General features: G+C 46.1%; 1 protein-coding gene across 38 annotated transcripts in view; it reads right to left on the bottom strand.

The window, feature by feature from the left end:
• The window catches only part of MAGI1 (membrane associated guanylate kinase, WW and PDZ domain containing 1), a 475,361-nt gene extending 459,720 nt beyond the window's left edge, over positions 1-15,641 (bottom strand). For 31 of the 38 annotated variants that reach the window (XM_083722597.1, XM_083722572.1, XM_083722616.1 and 28 more), the window contains exon 1: positions 14,690-15,610. In XM_083722597.1, the coding sequence (XP_083578723.1) occupies positions 14,690-14,987 (298 nt within the window). In that variant the 5' untranslated portion in view covers positions 14,988-15,610. Of the gene's footprint in view, positions 1-14,689 lie in introns of all 38 variants that reach the window. The other 7 variants (XM_083722620.1, XM_083722590.1, XM_083722578.1 and 4 more) reach the window with 4 other exon arrangements.
• Positions 15,642-16,184: the final 543 nt, after the last annotated feature.

Raw genomic sequence — 16,184 nt, 5'->3', positions numbered from 1 at the left:
AGCAACTGCCCACATGCATCCCAGCGGGTACATTACACACTGCGCAAAATGAGGCCCATGCAGTTCTTGGCTTCAAAATCGAGTGTGGCCTATTTAGTATATCCATAGCTGTCAACCTTCCATTTTTTGCGGGAAATTCCCTTATTCCAGCGCCATTTCCTGCTGCTTCCCGCTACTATCCCAGATTGTTAGATATCCCGTAGACTGTCTCTGGGACAGGTGAGGCTGCTGATCCCTTATTTTCAAATCTGAAAGTTAACAGCTATGGTATATCTATGTCCCAAAGTTGCTTAGAACTTGGACAAATTGCAATGAACGAATTAAAGACCCTCACACTTGAAGAAAACTGGCCTAGCTGGAGCAGAAGCCTAGCCCTTGCCTGCCTCTCTCCCCTTCATGGTATTGTTCCTGGTGGTAGATGAGGTTTCTACACACTTTTTCCTGCCCTTCCCCAAAGACCTTAAGGTCTCGCCCTATGAGGTAGGTCAGGCTAAGAGAAAGTGTTTGGGTCCAGGGTCCCACATGCCCAGTTTTCACAAGATGCTAAACAACGGTTTAGCTTTATGAGGCTGAACTGCAGTAACCTTCTCTCCTCTCCCTCTCTGGCACGGCCACGAGGCAGAGATCAGAAGTTTCTGTTTTCGTTTTAGATTAACCACAGTTTAGAGCTCCCTCCAAAACCTAAACTGTGGCTAATTAAGTACGGTTAATGAAAATAAGCCAGCTTCGTAGATTGAAGTTGGCTTGTGTCCACTAATCATAGCTGAGATCACAGTTTGCTCATATTCAGACATCATGACAAGCTGTGGTTAGTTTAAAGTGAAAGATGAAGCTTCCAAACTCATCCTCAAAGCTGGGCTGGGGAGAACAGAGAGAGAATGCATAGTGTGCAAGCTCAAGGCTCACTGCAACGTGTCCTTGAAACGCTAAACCACAGTTTAGCATTACATGCAAACAAAGCCATAGCATAGTCTTAAAGTTTCAGTGCATCTCATTTCAAAGATCCTTGTTTGAACTCCAGGTATAAAACCAGACTCTTATTACTGGTGTCCCCCCGCCCCTGGCAAGAATAAAACACTCTTTAGCCTACAATCTTACAAGGAAGACTTACCGTATTTTTTGCTCTATAAGACTCACTTTTTCCCTCCTAAAAAATAAGGGGAAATGTGTGTGCGTCTTATGGAGCGAATGCAGGCTGCACAGCTATCCCAGAAGCCAGAACAGCAAGAGGGATTGCTGCTTTCACTGCGCAGTGATCCCTCTTGCTGTTCTGGCTTCTGAGATTCAGAATATTTTTTTTCTTGTTTTCCTCCTCCCAAAACTAAGTGCGTCTTGTGGTCTGGTGCGTCTTATAGAGCGAAAAATATGGTATTGACGTAGTTATGGTCAGCATGCAAGTTGAACAATAATACCATGGTCAGGCATATTTTGCATGCTCAACCCTTCCATTTCAGTTTGTATTATATGTTATTTAAGAGGGTTTGCTGGATGGCTATTGCCCATCAATGTACCATGCCTCTTCTATGAGTACCAGTTCTTGAGGGAAACATGCATAAGGCCAATGTTTGCAAGCCAAGAAGTTTGTGCTATAATTTGCATAAAACGAACCAGTCACTGAATGTGTCCCTTCTGGTCACAAAATTTTGATCTTGCAGAATATATTTCTAGTAGTAGCTAAGAACTGCACTGCAAAGCTATTCTGAAGAATATATGACAAACCACATTAGGCAGTCCTATGTGACTGGGACAAAGAAGTATTGACAAACGCATTTTGCTAATGCTAGATTAGCCCCAGAACTAATTAAGTCACTCAATTGCATTAAGGAAATAAACTCTGAGAAAAAGCTGCGAGAATCCCAACCAGAAGATGCCAGAATCCAGATGCTATAGATGAATAATGCATATTTTAAGAAGCATTTGCTAAAACCATGAAAAGAAGGGGGCAAGGAGGACAGAGATCCTAATTCAGGAGCAGCGAATGTGTTATTCAGAAGATGTTGGTGGGAACTGTGGTCCAACAACATCTGTAAGGCACCGGACTGCTGTGCAGCTATCCAGGATGCAAAGGGGATGTTTGGCAGACTTCTAAAACAAACTGCTATTGAGATCAAAATGGCAGCTAGAGTGGTAACTTATAAACCAACAAGTTAGCTCAGCCGGTGGAACATGAGACACTTACCATAATTTCAGGGTCGTGGGTTTGAGCCCCACGTTGAGCAAAAGGATTCCTAGAACACCCTTCCAACTCTGCAATCAAACCCCTGTTCAAATCTTTGCCTGTACAGTGGTACCTCGGGTTAAGTACTTAATATGTTCTAGAGGTCCATTCTTAACCTGAAACTGTTCTTAACCTGAAGCACCACTTTAGCTAACCGGGCCTCCTCCTGCTGCCGCGCCGCCAGAGCACGATTTCTGTTCTCATCCTGAAGCAAAGTTCTTAACCCGAGGTAATATTTGTGGGTTAGTGGAGTCTGTAACCTGAAGTGTATGTAACCCGAGGTACCACTGTAATATGAAGTCACTAGGTAAGCCTTAGCCACCATCTAGAGGTGCCAGCTTCAACTTGTTGGTCCTCATCCTGGCCTACAAGAACTGCGCTACAGTACTCCACCCAACCCAGCAGGGTCAGACAAACACAACTGGGTATGACCAGCAATCTTAGTGACAACATCTCCCCACAGCTTCATGTAGATGTTAAACAAGATGGGGGACAGAACAGAATCCTGCAGGAGACCCCACAGCCTAAGAGCCAAGGATCTGAGAAGAACTCCTGCATCACTACTTTCTGGCCGTGGCCCTGCAGGTAGGAGTGGAACAATGGTTAAGGTGGTGCCCTGCCTTGATAACTACAGTGGTACCTTAGGTTACATACGCTTCAGTTTACAGACTCCGCTAACCCAGAAATAGTACCTTGGGTTAAGAACTTTGCTTCAGGATGAGAACAGAAATCGTGTGGCGGTGGCGCGGCAGCAGCAGGAGGCCCCATTAGCTAAAGTGGTACCTCAGGTTAAGAACAGTTTCAAGTTAAGAACGGACCTCCGGAACAAATTAAGTACGTAACCAGAGGTACCACTGTACTAACATTCCTTAAGAGGGTAACACTGTAAAATGGCTTCTTGGCTACACTTTGGACAATCCCCTGACAAAAGCCACAGAGGTGTGACTTTGGCTTCACCAGCACCAGCCTGTACCACAGGGGTAAAGAACCTGTACCCTCCAGATGTTGCTGGACTGACCACTACAACACTGGCCATGCTGCCTGGGGACGATGGGAGCTGGAGTCTAACAACATTGGACAGCCACAGGTTCCCAACTCCTCCGGTACCACTTTATGGGATGAGGCAGGAGGGATGGAACAGACTGGCGTTCTCATCAAACAGAAAAAACGGTGGCCTTTCTCTGCTTACCTCACAAAATGCACTCAGTCCATATTTTTATCCAAAGATGGAGTTTAAATGCAGGTTGTCAAATAGTTGCTTGAAAGTTAAGAGGAGCTTCTGAGAAGAGGAGGCAGCACAAGAATTGCTTTTGGCCTTTTTTTTTTTTTTGCCACCAACCCAACAGGCCTCCTAAATAATAGATGGGCACCCTTTACTCCTAAAATGAAGCAGAAGATGTATAAGTAATGAGAATAAAGTCTTTAGCGCTGAGATGTTACTAGCTCTTAAATACTTAAAAGGACTTGCATTCTTAAAACAGCTCCATCCCAAGACAGACTTATTTTTGCTTTCCCTGTATGATCTCTCTGCTGCCCCTGTAGGATTTCGGAGCTCAGACAGACGTTTTGGATGCATGTCCATTTTAAGCTGAAAAAGCAGCAGGCAAATGTGGCCTTCTCTTCTCTTTTTAAAAACAAAACAAGACCTTACAACTGAACATATATAGCTGTATCTTTAAGGCAGTATTAAATAATCATGTATTCACAGATTTGTACACTAATTTAATTCACATTTCTATCTTTGTGTTATTCCAAGGGCTTAGGACAGGTGGGGGGGGGGAGAATCATCCTCTCCCTTTTTATAGCTGCACAAACACTGCAGTATAGTTGCGTTGTTCAAGGTGACACGAGGCTGTCTTCAGACCCAAGACTTGAGGGCTCCACAGTCAAAAAGCAGGACGGGAATTCCAGCTAATTATTTCTTCACTTGGTTATTTCATAGAATCAGAGAATGGTAAGAGTTGGAAGGATTTTATTTCATGTAATATAAAGATGCAAAAATGGGGTACGCGTGAAGGTATGTCTATAATTTTAAACACACGCAATGCAGCAAAATGTGAGCCAGTAAAGTGGTTAAAGGTGGGTGAGTGAGGAAAGCGGGGAACCTGGGTTCGAATCTCCACCCAGCTGTGAAGCCAACCTACCTCGCAGGACTATTAGGAGGATAAAATGGGTGCAGGGAGACAGAGAACCGTGTATGCTGCTTGGATGAAAGGGGGAGATATAAATGTACGGAAACAAAATGGGCCCGTGGTGTCTACCACATCACAGTGCATGCGTGTCTAAACATAGAGGATATAATCTGGCAGAAGTGTTCCAAAGTGAATTTCAAGACTTTACAGAGATTTGAACCACACTCAGCACTATACACACTGCCACGGGCATTTGGAAAGATTGAGGGCACAAGGAGAAGGGGAAAACAGAGGATGAGACAGTTGGGCAGTGTTCTCGAAACTACTAACATGGGTTTGACCAAATCGTGGGAGGCAGTGGAAGACAGGAGTGCCTGGCGTGCTCTGGTCCACGGGGTCATGAAGAGTTGGACACGACTAAACAACAACAATAACAAATTATGCTTTATTTTCCCACAAACTGGTTCTGAATTTTAATACCCACACCTCAACCCTTCTGTTTGTAGGCACTGCAGCCTACAAATGAATAACATTCCAGGACAACGATGTGGTGGTGGGGCTACAATGAGTGGTCACAGGAAGAGAGAGGAGGGTGGGAGGTGGTGTCAGAAGCTGAAGAAGTAAGAGGACTTAGTGAGCAGGGAGAGTCTGTGGCAGAGAGAAGTCTAGAACCAGAGGCAGAAGCTGAAGCAGGAGAGGAGGGAGGCCAAGAGCAGAGATGAGTCAGAGTGGTGAAGAGTCACAGGGGTCTCCACCCCCCCACTCCTGCTGCAACAAGTTCCCCTTCCCACTGTCTCCCAGAACCAGGAGAGGAATGAAAAGGGCAGAGGAGAGGTTGGCCGCATGTAGACGCAGTCTCCGATTGCTTGGGGGAAGTCCTGGAGAGGAGGGGACTTACGATGGCTGTGAGGAGGCAGGGACTTTCAGTCTTGGTGTCTGATTTTCATTGAATAAGACTGCTGGGAATGAGCTGCTGTGCTCATTAGGCCCGATCCTCAGCCAAGTCTGTGGAGATTGTGTTTTTGCTAATAAATAGTCCCTGGACAAGACCCTGATGTTGGGAAAGATGGAGGGCACAAGGAGAAGGGGACGACAGAGGACGAGATGGCTGGACAGTGTTCTCGAAACTACCAGCATGAGTTTGACCAAACTGGGGGAGGCAGTGGAAGACAGGAGTGCCTGGCGTGCTCTGGTCCATGGGGTCATGAAGAGTCGGACACGACTAAACGACAAAGTTAGCTCCAACTTTGAACTGTGTGATTACTGACTGACATGCTCCTGTGACACTCTCCCAATGGATCTGTGTGTGGTTGAGTGCTGTAAGGCCTTCTCCTTCCAATCAAGAAAGGTGACTTATGTGAGGTCACAGAAGTATCAACTAGTTTACAATACATCCTTTTCAGATGCATAAGCAGTGGGGGAAGAAGGTGTCTCCAATTTAAATTAAAGTGGGGAGAGAAGTGTGCACTGGCAGCTTGTGAAACAAGCTAGAAAGGCTGAATTCTAAATTCAGGCTCTTGTTCTTTGGGAGACCGAAATCACATTTAAATTTCAAGTTTGTAAACAGCTTTAAACACACATACACCACACAACCACCAAGAGTAGTTAAATTATTTAATACGCTACATGGCAATAATTTTCAAACATCGGTTGCAATTAACACTGTAATTTGAAGGATAATTGCACTATGATCTGGCAGCCCCTAAAAATGAAAGCCTGCAGTATTATTTAATAATGAGGCTGAAAGATTTAACCTTATTGTGGAAAACATAATCCAATTTTATCCCATTAAAGGATCATATTAATTCTTGAAAAATTGTAAACAGAAAGCAATTGAAGCCAACACCAAAGAACACAAGGCAAAAAAATATAAAGTGTTAACTTGCTCTTTGTAAAGGCGAATGGCAAGAACCAGTTCGCTGCTAAAGAGGATCCCTTTTTACATTCCATACCCTGGTAAATGCTTACAGGGAGCATTCTCTCTGAGATTTTAAGCACCCAGTACACAGATGACTTGTGTTAAATTTCACACCATGTGCAAGGGTATGCCAGCACTGAGCTCAATGGGTGCGTCACACAAGCATTCAACAATTAAACGGCTGCCGTTAACACAATGCATAGGTTTTTGGAACAAAATGTGTCATCTTTAATCAATGCTGCCTTTCCCATGGAAAGCATGGTTGGCGATTGCATTGTTATAAATCTGTACTTGCTGCAGAATAGCAGTTGCCAACTGGCAAGCTATGAACCATGAACAAGTGAGAAAGGGAACCATATGCAAGTGGACTACCAATTTTTCAGAGCACCACCACAGGTCAAGAGCAGAAACTGGAGGTTTCCTTGGAATAAAACTAGGGAGACTCTACTCTGGAGTAGGCTGTCATACATTACACTCAAACGGTTGTCTTCTGAATAGTATACACCATGGGTAGGCAAACTAAGGCCTGGGGGCCGGATCAGGCCCAATCACCTTCTAAATCCGGCCCGCGGACGGTCCGGGAATCAGCTTGTTTTTACATGAGTAGAATGTGTCCTTTTATTTAAAATGCATCTCTGGGTTATTTGTGGGGCATAGGAATTCGTTCTTTATCCCCCTTCAAAATATAGTCCGGCCCTCCACAAGGTCTGAGGGACAGTGGACTGGCCCCCTGCTGAAAGAGTTTGCTGGCCTGCAGCTTCCACCACTGCTCTTTGAGCACGTGCTTCCATAAAATTGCTGTTTTTTCCCCTTATTGTGTGCCATATGGTACTATATAATGGGAACTTATACAACAGGTGGCACAGTGATCCTGCAAGACACAATTAATGCAACAAACAATCTTGAAAAAGAAAATCGGCTCAACAGCCGCAAGGTAAAATTCATAGGAGAAAAAAATGAAACTTAAAACTACACATTGCAATATTGATTTAAACCTTCTTCCTAACTGGTCCAAAAAAGAAAGAAAGAAAAACATAATTCATAAACTACTGATTGTCAGTTGTTCAGAGCACTCTGGCATAATTTAAAAAAAATAAGCTGTGTACATCTGTTTTAATCTGCAAGTTTTGTAGTTTGAGCACTAGATAATGTAACTAATCACTGCAGTAATATAAACCAGGGAGCCATGCCTTTTTAAAAGGAACTTCAGCCAAGAACTTGCAAGCCAGAGCATCTTCCCAAATCCTGTATGTGTCATGTTTACATATACAAATGTCAGTAAGAAGAGACACATCAAAATCCTCAACAGCAAGAAACTTTTTTTAAAAAAAAATTAAATAAAGGGGGGGGGGGAGGTTAACCTGTTATGCATTTACCCAGCACAGGAATTTGGAAATCAAAACACAAAGAAATATTGCAACTATTTCTACACTTTGGCTGCAGATGGTTAGAATATACATATGGCCAGAGGTTTTGAGTTATCTGTTAACAAAAGTTGGCAGTTTGCTTCCCTGCATACATGAAGCTGCTGAAGGGGTACAAAACTTTCACTGAAGCACTGATCATTATGACCCACCCTTCCTTCCTTAACCAACCCTTCCAATATATATATATATATATATTTCTTTTTCTTTCTTTTTTGGCGGGGTGTTGGAGGGACACAAGAGGAGAAATTCAGACTATTGAAGACATCACATCCCTCCCAGACACCCTCAGGGGAAGCATGTCAGAATAAGTGCTCAGGCAAATAACTTTTAAAGAGCCTGTTTCATTCGCATTGGTAAATGTAATTGAGCCTAACATTCCACAGCTGGCCTGGGTAATTAATGCCAGCCCTTGCACAGAAATCTACCATCACATCCTTCTGCTTTCACATACATCTCAGGGTCAAATTAATGTTGTCAAAGCAGCACATGTGACAGCAAGCAGAAAATAGGACCACTGTCTTGCTTCGCCGGCATGCTGGGTTTTATTTCTTTTGTTTCCTTAAAAAAAAAGTAAATCAACCAAAAATAATCTAAATATATCACTGAAGTAAACTGATCTTCATGGGCTGTAACTTTAGAAGGATTGATTCATGCAGCGAATTAGAAAACGCAAGAGCAATTTCTTTTGTAAGAAAAAGAAAAATGGGGAGGGATTAAAAATCCATCCTGTCTGAAAACCTGGAGTGTGGACAACACTGAGCTAAATGGGACCAGGGATCCAGTTTGGGATAAGACAGCATCCTATGAATCTAGACATTCAGTTTTTAAGTGACAATCAGTTCATACTTTAATTTCATAATCTCTGTAGCCAACGGCCTACAACTCAAAACAGACACAAGGCCATGCAAGAAAATGCAAGTTTTAATCCCATTGTCAGGCTTTGGCCTTTTTTACCCACACGCAAGGAAACACCAGTTTTATTTCGTCTCCTATCAGTTTCACCACAGGGTTTTTTGTAGGTTTCAACCTCCACATTGCAAAAGCAAGGAGAATACCTACTGGCATCCGAAGCGTTCCATCGATTTGGAAACCTATTCTTACGGGGAAGCACATTTGGAGTTGGGGTCAAGGATGGGCTTGTCACTAGGCCTTCAAAAATGGAAACAGGCATTTATTTCAGCGACAACTCAATGTACTTAACAAGCATAACAGGATCCTGCTTGAGGGAACGAGTGGCATTATGTTTAATGACAAACAAGAGTTTGAATGCTATGCCCACAAGTGCAGTGGGGATCTCCAAGCAACTAGAAGGCAATCCAACACTGCTTTTACAAGACTGGCCAACCAAAGACATTTTGTTGCCTGAGACCAGTGACAAGATAGCACCTTCCTTTCCATTCTACATACAAAAGCTGACATGCAATAGAGCCTTACTCATCACTGATAATGAGACAACATCTTCCAGTGCACCCCAGGGCAACAGGCTAGCTTAGAAGTCTCTTGGGCACAAGAGCTCTACTGGCTCAAGCCAACAGCCCACCTAGACCAGCATCGTGTTCTCAAAGTGGTCAACCAGAGGCCTATGCGAAGCCTGTAAACAGGACCTGAGTGCAACAGCACTCTTCCCACCAGCTCACGTCCTAAACTTTGCTGCTGCACCTGTGTGGGAAGAAGTCTCCTGAAAACTCTGCCCAACGGTAGGGCTGGCCCTTTTACAAAATAAGGGGGAGAGGCGGACATCTAAACTTATTTTCTGTACCCACCCCAAGGTTATTTTGTGGGAACCCAGGCAATCAAGAAGGGTCTGCTAAGTATTAGTTTGTGCCTGTCAAAACATGAAAATTTTGGTAAGAATATTTCCAGTGTGACTTGCAGTCTCTGTGTATTAAGTAGAGGCAGAAGCAGAATGGAAGACAGGATCACTGCTCAGTAGCATGAAACACTCTTCCTGCTTCTATATCTGGCCAGCAAGTTCTGCAAGTTTTCCTGAAAGACCTGTTTGACCAGCAGATTAGAACAGAAGAAATGTGTCTGTACAGTATGATGCCTCTCAGAGACTAATTCCGGCCTCCAAGCCCTAGGCTAAATAAAACTTTGCCATGAGATGCATCAATAAGTGTTCTAGCAGAACCACTGCTTATCACAACTGGTGCATCTCTCATTTAAGCATGGGGGACATCTACATTAATGTCTCTGAGCAAGAAGTTACCTGAATGCCCTTTGGTACGCTTTTCAGTTAAATGCAAAGAATACAGAGTGGCTATGCAATGTTGAATGTTCTCTTTTAACTCTGTTCTGTTTCCCTTATGTTTTGTTGAAAATAATCCATGAACTAGTAGTTTGTACATTGACCACTAATAATGAACCATATGTCATGGATATTGCCTCAAATTTATTATGCTGGGGTTTGGGATTTTTTGCGATATACAAGTAACATGAAAAGACTTGGTCTACTGATTTGTGTCATTTATGATGATGATGATCCTTACTTATTAAACACCATAAAAGTTATTTTTAAAAAAAGAATACAAAGAAAAATTACTACTATTGTGCTAATGTTTGGCCTGAAGTTTAGCACAGATGATATGCCTTAAATGTCTCCAGAGTAAAAATGTATTTGTGAAAATTTATCAAGAAAGCAGGCTCAATAGGAGTAAAGAAGTAAATTTTGAAATAAAAATAATTACATTTTGTAGAAAATCTAGCAGCAGCTATAATTTACTGCCCTACATTATAATTCCACAGTCCTATGTTATAATTCTACCAACTGTGACAGGCACTAACTACTGTAATCCAACTGCTGTTGGATGTCCCATGGGTAGTTTACACCCCATAGCACAAGTACACGTAACTACGTTTATCAGCTGTGACAGATTCCAGATCATAGCTCACACATCTACATGTCATAACTTAAAGGTGCAAACAGAACTGAGACTTGCAGTTAAGTTCAATCAGCCGAACTCCTGAAAGCATTCAGAACTGACTGTCCAAGATCAATTGGTGCCAACTTGCATTGCACCTGTTGAAAGGAACAGTGGTCTAAAGGAAAGCAGAGCACCAGCTTGGCTGCAGGAGTTGCTGGAAGGAGGTGTGCCAGGCTCCATCCAACAGTCCCTGGACATCCACTCTGGATTTGTGTAGGGTTAACTCCTTAGCCCTTTCCCTAAAGCATACTTAGGATAACGTAAAAGCAGGTTGCCCGGCAGCTTTACTCAAGTTCACAACAGCAAAACACAGGGAGAAAAGGGAAGCAAGCAGGGCTGCAAGACCCCAACAACAGCCTCCGAGGAGGAATGAGAAAGCAGCTTCTTGGCATCTTTCATTTTGCAGTCGAGAGTAGAAGAACCGCCCTGCTGGATCAGCCTCAAAGGTTCTTCCCCCCCCCCCCCCGCTCTAGACAGGTGTCTGTGAAACACCACAAACAGGTGAAAGCTCTCACAGGTTTACTGCCTCTGGAAATTGAGGTTCCACTTAGCTATCCCAGCTAACAGCTGTTAAATAATCAGCTGGCACGATGAATCTGTGGTAGGCTGGGGACAAAAATTCCACTTGATAATTCAGGAGCTTGTTGGTGTCCAGGACACTTGGAGAAGTCAAGAGCTTTTCAGCCAATCCCCAGGCAATGGCCTCTAAGCCACAGAGGGGGACGGGTAGGGTAAGGTGGCTTGGCTTGCTTAATCACAGGGACAAAAGAGGAACAAGCACTATCCCTAGCTATGGCCCCTAAAAACTTGGTGGATGCCGACCAGAACAGGCCAGAAGTGAATGCCAAGCGTCTCTGCATAGGCTATGAGGGATCCAGAAGCATCCTGTTGCTAGGGAAGTCTGAAGGAAGAAATGTTTGGGATTTCAGCAAAGCAGAAAATAAACCATTCCTGGCAAGCAATGGGGGAAGGGGGGGAGAGAGAAATAATCCATTTCCCATGCAGAAATCCATGCCAATCTTTTGACATAAAGCAAGGGAGGCAGCTGGCAATCACATGCCTACACTTAAGAAACACACAGGCAAGGAGTCATCCTCCAGCAAAGCAGCCGAATGTTCCAATTCGAAGGGAGGAGTCGGTCTCTCCGGAAATTCCTCTAGGTCCAGTCAAGTGAAATATTTGTTTGGCTCCCTAATAGAGTTTGCCACCAGACCCAGGGACTCACCACTTGACAAACTGCAGAAGCCCTTCCCGGAACCGTCTGTGGCCAGGGGCGCTGGTGCAGTTCTTAAAAAGAACATCTCCAATTGAACGGGAGCTGCAGGGCGAAAGGAGCCAGCACAAGCCGTAAAACTTAGAGCCGAGTTCCCCAAGGGAGATGTATGGAGGGTGGAAGCCGAGAAGAATGCAGTTCGGATTGCCCAGGAGAATCAGAGCATCATTCCCAAATAATTACTGCCTTGGCATCAAAACAAAGCAAAGATGCTCCCCTCTCTCTCTCTCTCTCTCTCTCTCTCCTAGGGTGACTCCGTTATTTTCAAACTGGCAGAGGGAGGGAGAAAGGGCAAGGAGAGAGAAAAGGCAGACTTGATTTGTGGCTGCATTTTAAAAAAAGAAAACAGCAGCAGTAAAAAGCTCCCTGAAGGTGGCTTTGCCCATCGCAACTTTTGCAGGCAAAGAAGACTGCAAAGAAGAAAAGCAAAGAAGCCTACTCGTTCATCTATATAGGCAACAGAATGATTACACACACAAAAATACAGTGGTATCTCGGGTTACAGACGCTTCAGGTTACAGACTCTGCTAACCCAGAAATAGTACCTTGGGTTAAGAACTTTACCTCAGGATGAGAACAGAAATCGCGCGGGAGCAGCGGGAGGCCCCATTACCTAAAGCGGTACCTCAGGTTAAGAACAGTTTCAGGTTAAGAATGGACCTCCAGAACGAATTAAGTTCTTAACCCGAGGTACCACTGTAATCTTTTTTTGGTAAGGGGGGCAGGACAAAAACACTTGAAGAGCACATTATTTTGGTAGACTTAAAAAAAAAAACAACACTTTGTGGTTCTCCAGCCTTTCTTTTTTAAAAAACATATTAAGAGTTCCCCATTACTTATCTTTTTGTGTGTGATCTTTTAGGAGAGTAATAAAACTCTACTTAGAACTGATAAGCATCTGAGGTGCACTCACACCAGGCATTACCCAGCAATTTCCTTCCCATAGAAACCAAGCCCTCCCCTTTTCTAAACACACCAGCTACCACCCTCATTCACTTCCCAAGGACCAGCCAAGGAACTGACCTGGGAGGAAGCACACCTCCCACGCCGCTCAATGCAACACAAGAGCTTGTTGGGTTTGTCCACTCCCAAGGCAACTTTTATAGCTCAAACAGCGTCCAACAAGTGGAAACCAAGCCTCGTCCAGGAATGGGACTGAGAAGCAGCAGCAGCATCGTCTTCCTGTGATGGAAGGCTTGAGATGGGACTTATTCCTAGCACAGTACAAAAAAAGGAGGAACGGAACCAATGGAGTTCCTCTTTCTGGAGGCTTGGCAAGCTCTTTATAGGGCCACCTCGTATCTCAGGAACTAGGAATGGAATCCACCGTTCCAAACATAAAAAGTCCCAGTCTTCCTTTGAAGCAAGAGCAAACTTTAGCTAGTTTTTTTTTAATATTGCTTTTACAGGTCTGAGATTCCAAGATGTATTCAGTTTTCTGCCTGGTTTTTTTAAGGGATGTGTGTTGCCATCAGGGTTTTAAGAAGCAAACCTGACCTCACCCTACGGATGGGGCAGATTAGAAATTTTGAACCATCTAATTTGGGGGTGGATCATAGCTCAGTGGCTGAGTTTCTGCCTTGCACACAGAAGATCCCAGGTTAGATCCCCGGCGTCTCCAGAGAGGCTGACAACAAAGCTTGTCTGAAACCCTGGAGAGTCATTGGGTCATCAGTAGAGAAGACTGCTGAGTGGGATGGACCAATGATATGCCTCAAGGTATAAGGCAGCTTCCTACACCTTCCTATCACTTCCTCCAGCACCAGTCAGTTATAAGGCTCTAGAATGCAACAGAGTTTACCCAACCCTGATGGGTGGACTAAATCAGGACTTTCACACCTGTCAAAAAAAAAAAATCACTTGAAACAGAGCATGATGAAGTTCACATCAGGCAGATGTGACCTTGACCCTGACCTAGCAGAGAGCCATTTTACGAAAATAAATAAATAAATGAAATCTTGAGCAGGGTAAAATCCTGCTTCCATTGCTAGGGGTCCCCAAATCCCATAAGTCACCTTAAGAATTCCTAGCACATATTTCTGTCCTGGCTAAAGCAAGGCACATCTCCGACTCACGTCTCAAAAGCACCTTTCCCTTCATAGAATCGTAGAACTGGAAGGGACCCACAGGGTCATCTAGTCCAGCCCCCTGCAATGCAGGAATTTTTCGCCCAACGCAGAGCTCGAACCCACGACCCTGAGATTTTGAGAGCCTCTATTGCCTGAGCTACGCCAGCTCCATCAACCCATCACACATCCCTTCGAGGTCCCCGAAGTGTGAAGACCACCCCAGGGCGTCGTCTCTGACTTTTTAACAAAAACCAGGCACACGGACTCCACACAGAGACTAGAAGCCCCCGAGCCAGTCCGAGAAGGAGCGCAGCTTCTCCTGCGCCACGAGCCCCGTTCCCTTGTCCGCAGACTCGGTGCACTGCGGAGGAGAAAGAGAGGCTACCCCCCCCCTTCTCCAAAAAACCGCCTCCAGGACCAGCGGGAGCCTCGCCGTCGTTGCCCCGTCTCAGGAGGCGGCTGAAGTTCGTTCGCAGCCCCGCAAACTTCCCCCGAAGTCGCCAGCAGCACCCCAAGAAAGCAGGCAGTCGAGGAGACAGATCTCCAAGCGTCCTCCTCGCACCAAACCAAGAAAAAAGTGGAGGGATTCAAGTCCCGCAGCGGCGAGGCGCCCCTCGCCTCCGCGCCAAACTCCCGCAAGTGCAACCCCGCGTCTTCTTCGCCCCCCAACCCCGCACTATGCAAACCAACCAGCCTCTCCCCCCCCCCGCAATTTCCTTTCCTTTTACCTTGTCTGACGGCTTTGAAAAGCACGGGGTCCTTGCAGCTGCGGATAACTCCCAGCACGTCGTAGCGGGGCAAGCCCGACACCCGGATGCCCTGCACCTCCAACAAGAGCTCCCCTTCGCCCAGTTTCCCGTCGCCTCCGCCGCCGTCCTCCTCGGCCGTCGCCCCGACGTAAGGAAACTCTCCATATTCCGCTCCCCCCAGGATGGTGACCCCCAGCTGGCCCTGAGCCCCGCGGCTCACCGCGCACTGGTGCACCTTGGTCGTCCAGTGGTTCTTCTTCTGGATCACTTTCGACATGGCGCTGCTCGCCGAGTCCGAAACAAACACCGCCAGCAGCAGCAGAAAGAGGGAGAAAGGCGAGGCAGGCAGGCAGGCGCGCTGGGGCCGTCGAGCCAGCCTTCCCCGGGCGCTGCCGGCAACTTTCAAGCCATCACCGAGCAAACTTCGCGCAGGTCCTGCCCGAAGCGGCGGCGGCGGCGGCAACAGCAGCGGCGGTGGCAGCGAGCGCCTCCTCCGACGGCGCCGCTGCCATCGAGCCGGCCCTGGTCCCTCAGCAAGAGTCCGGCGCGCGTCCCCCTCGTCCTGCCGCTTTCCTCCTTCCCCTTTCCTTCTTGGTAGGCGAGCCTCCTTCCCCGGCGCAGTTTTCCCTCCGTGCGGCTCCGGGTCCCACCTGGGAGCGTGGAGGAAACAAACCAACAACAAGGTCCTCGTCCCCTTTGCTCCGGGCCACTTTCCCCGCGACTTGTTTCCCCCCCTCAGTTTCGCCTCCGAGCGAGCGCGGCTCCTTTAAGCGCGGGCGAAGGCGCCGCTTGTTTTGTTACATTTCACTCGGGTCGCTTCTTAGCAAGACCAAAGCAGAGCGAGAGAGAGAGAGAGAGCAGCGATAGGCACCGCTGGCGCAGGCGCCCGGCACAAGCTCCTCCCTCTCCTCCTCCCTGGCCGCCTCCCCTTGGAGAAAGCGCGCCTCTCTCCCCGGCATGTGAGCGCGCACAGGAGCGCCGGCGGGGAGTGAAGCCGTTGCCCTTAAGGCTGAATTGCCCATAAGCAGCAGCCCAGACCAGAATCTAGGCTGGCCAGATGTTTCTTATTTGTCCCCTTTGTTTTGCGAGGCTGGCCCAGACGATCGGCATAAAGGTCGGCGCTTGACTCCCAGAGTTGCAGCACATGTGTACTTTTTTAAAAAGTGGATGCCTATCTATTTATACACCCTTTCTGTTGCTTTATTGAGCCGGAAGGTGCACCACCTGAGACGAAACGTTAAGGCTGCTCTTAACTCGAGAGGTAAGCTCGCTCATTAAAAAAAAACGGAGTTGCTTCGAAAACTAGCAGACAATTGTGCTGCGATGATGCCAACGCTTTATTTACCATTGGATTCAGTTGGACCTACTTCTGAGTAAGCATGGTCAGGACTGTGCTGTTACTTAGCTACACCGTAATCCTAAGGGAGTTTAGTAAGAAGTACAAAAAGCATACATCCTAAGGAATTTTTTTTTT

The sequence above is a fragment of the Podarcis gaigeae genome (genome assembly GCF_964106915.1).
Source record: "Podarcis gaigeae genome assembly, chromosome: 2".
NCBI classification, from domain to species: domain Eukaryota; kingdom Metazoa; phylum Chordata; class Lepidosauria; order Squamata; family Lacertidae; genus Podarcis; species Podarcis gaigeae.
The sequence above is the reverse complement of the archived record's forward strand: the minus strand, read 5'-3'. Positions and strand labels throughout refer to the sequence as shown.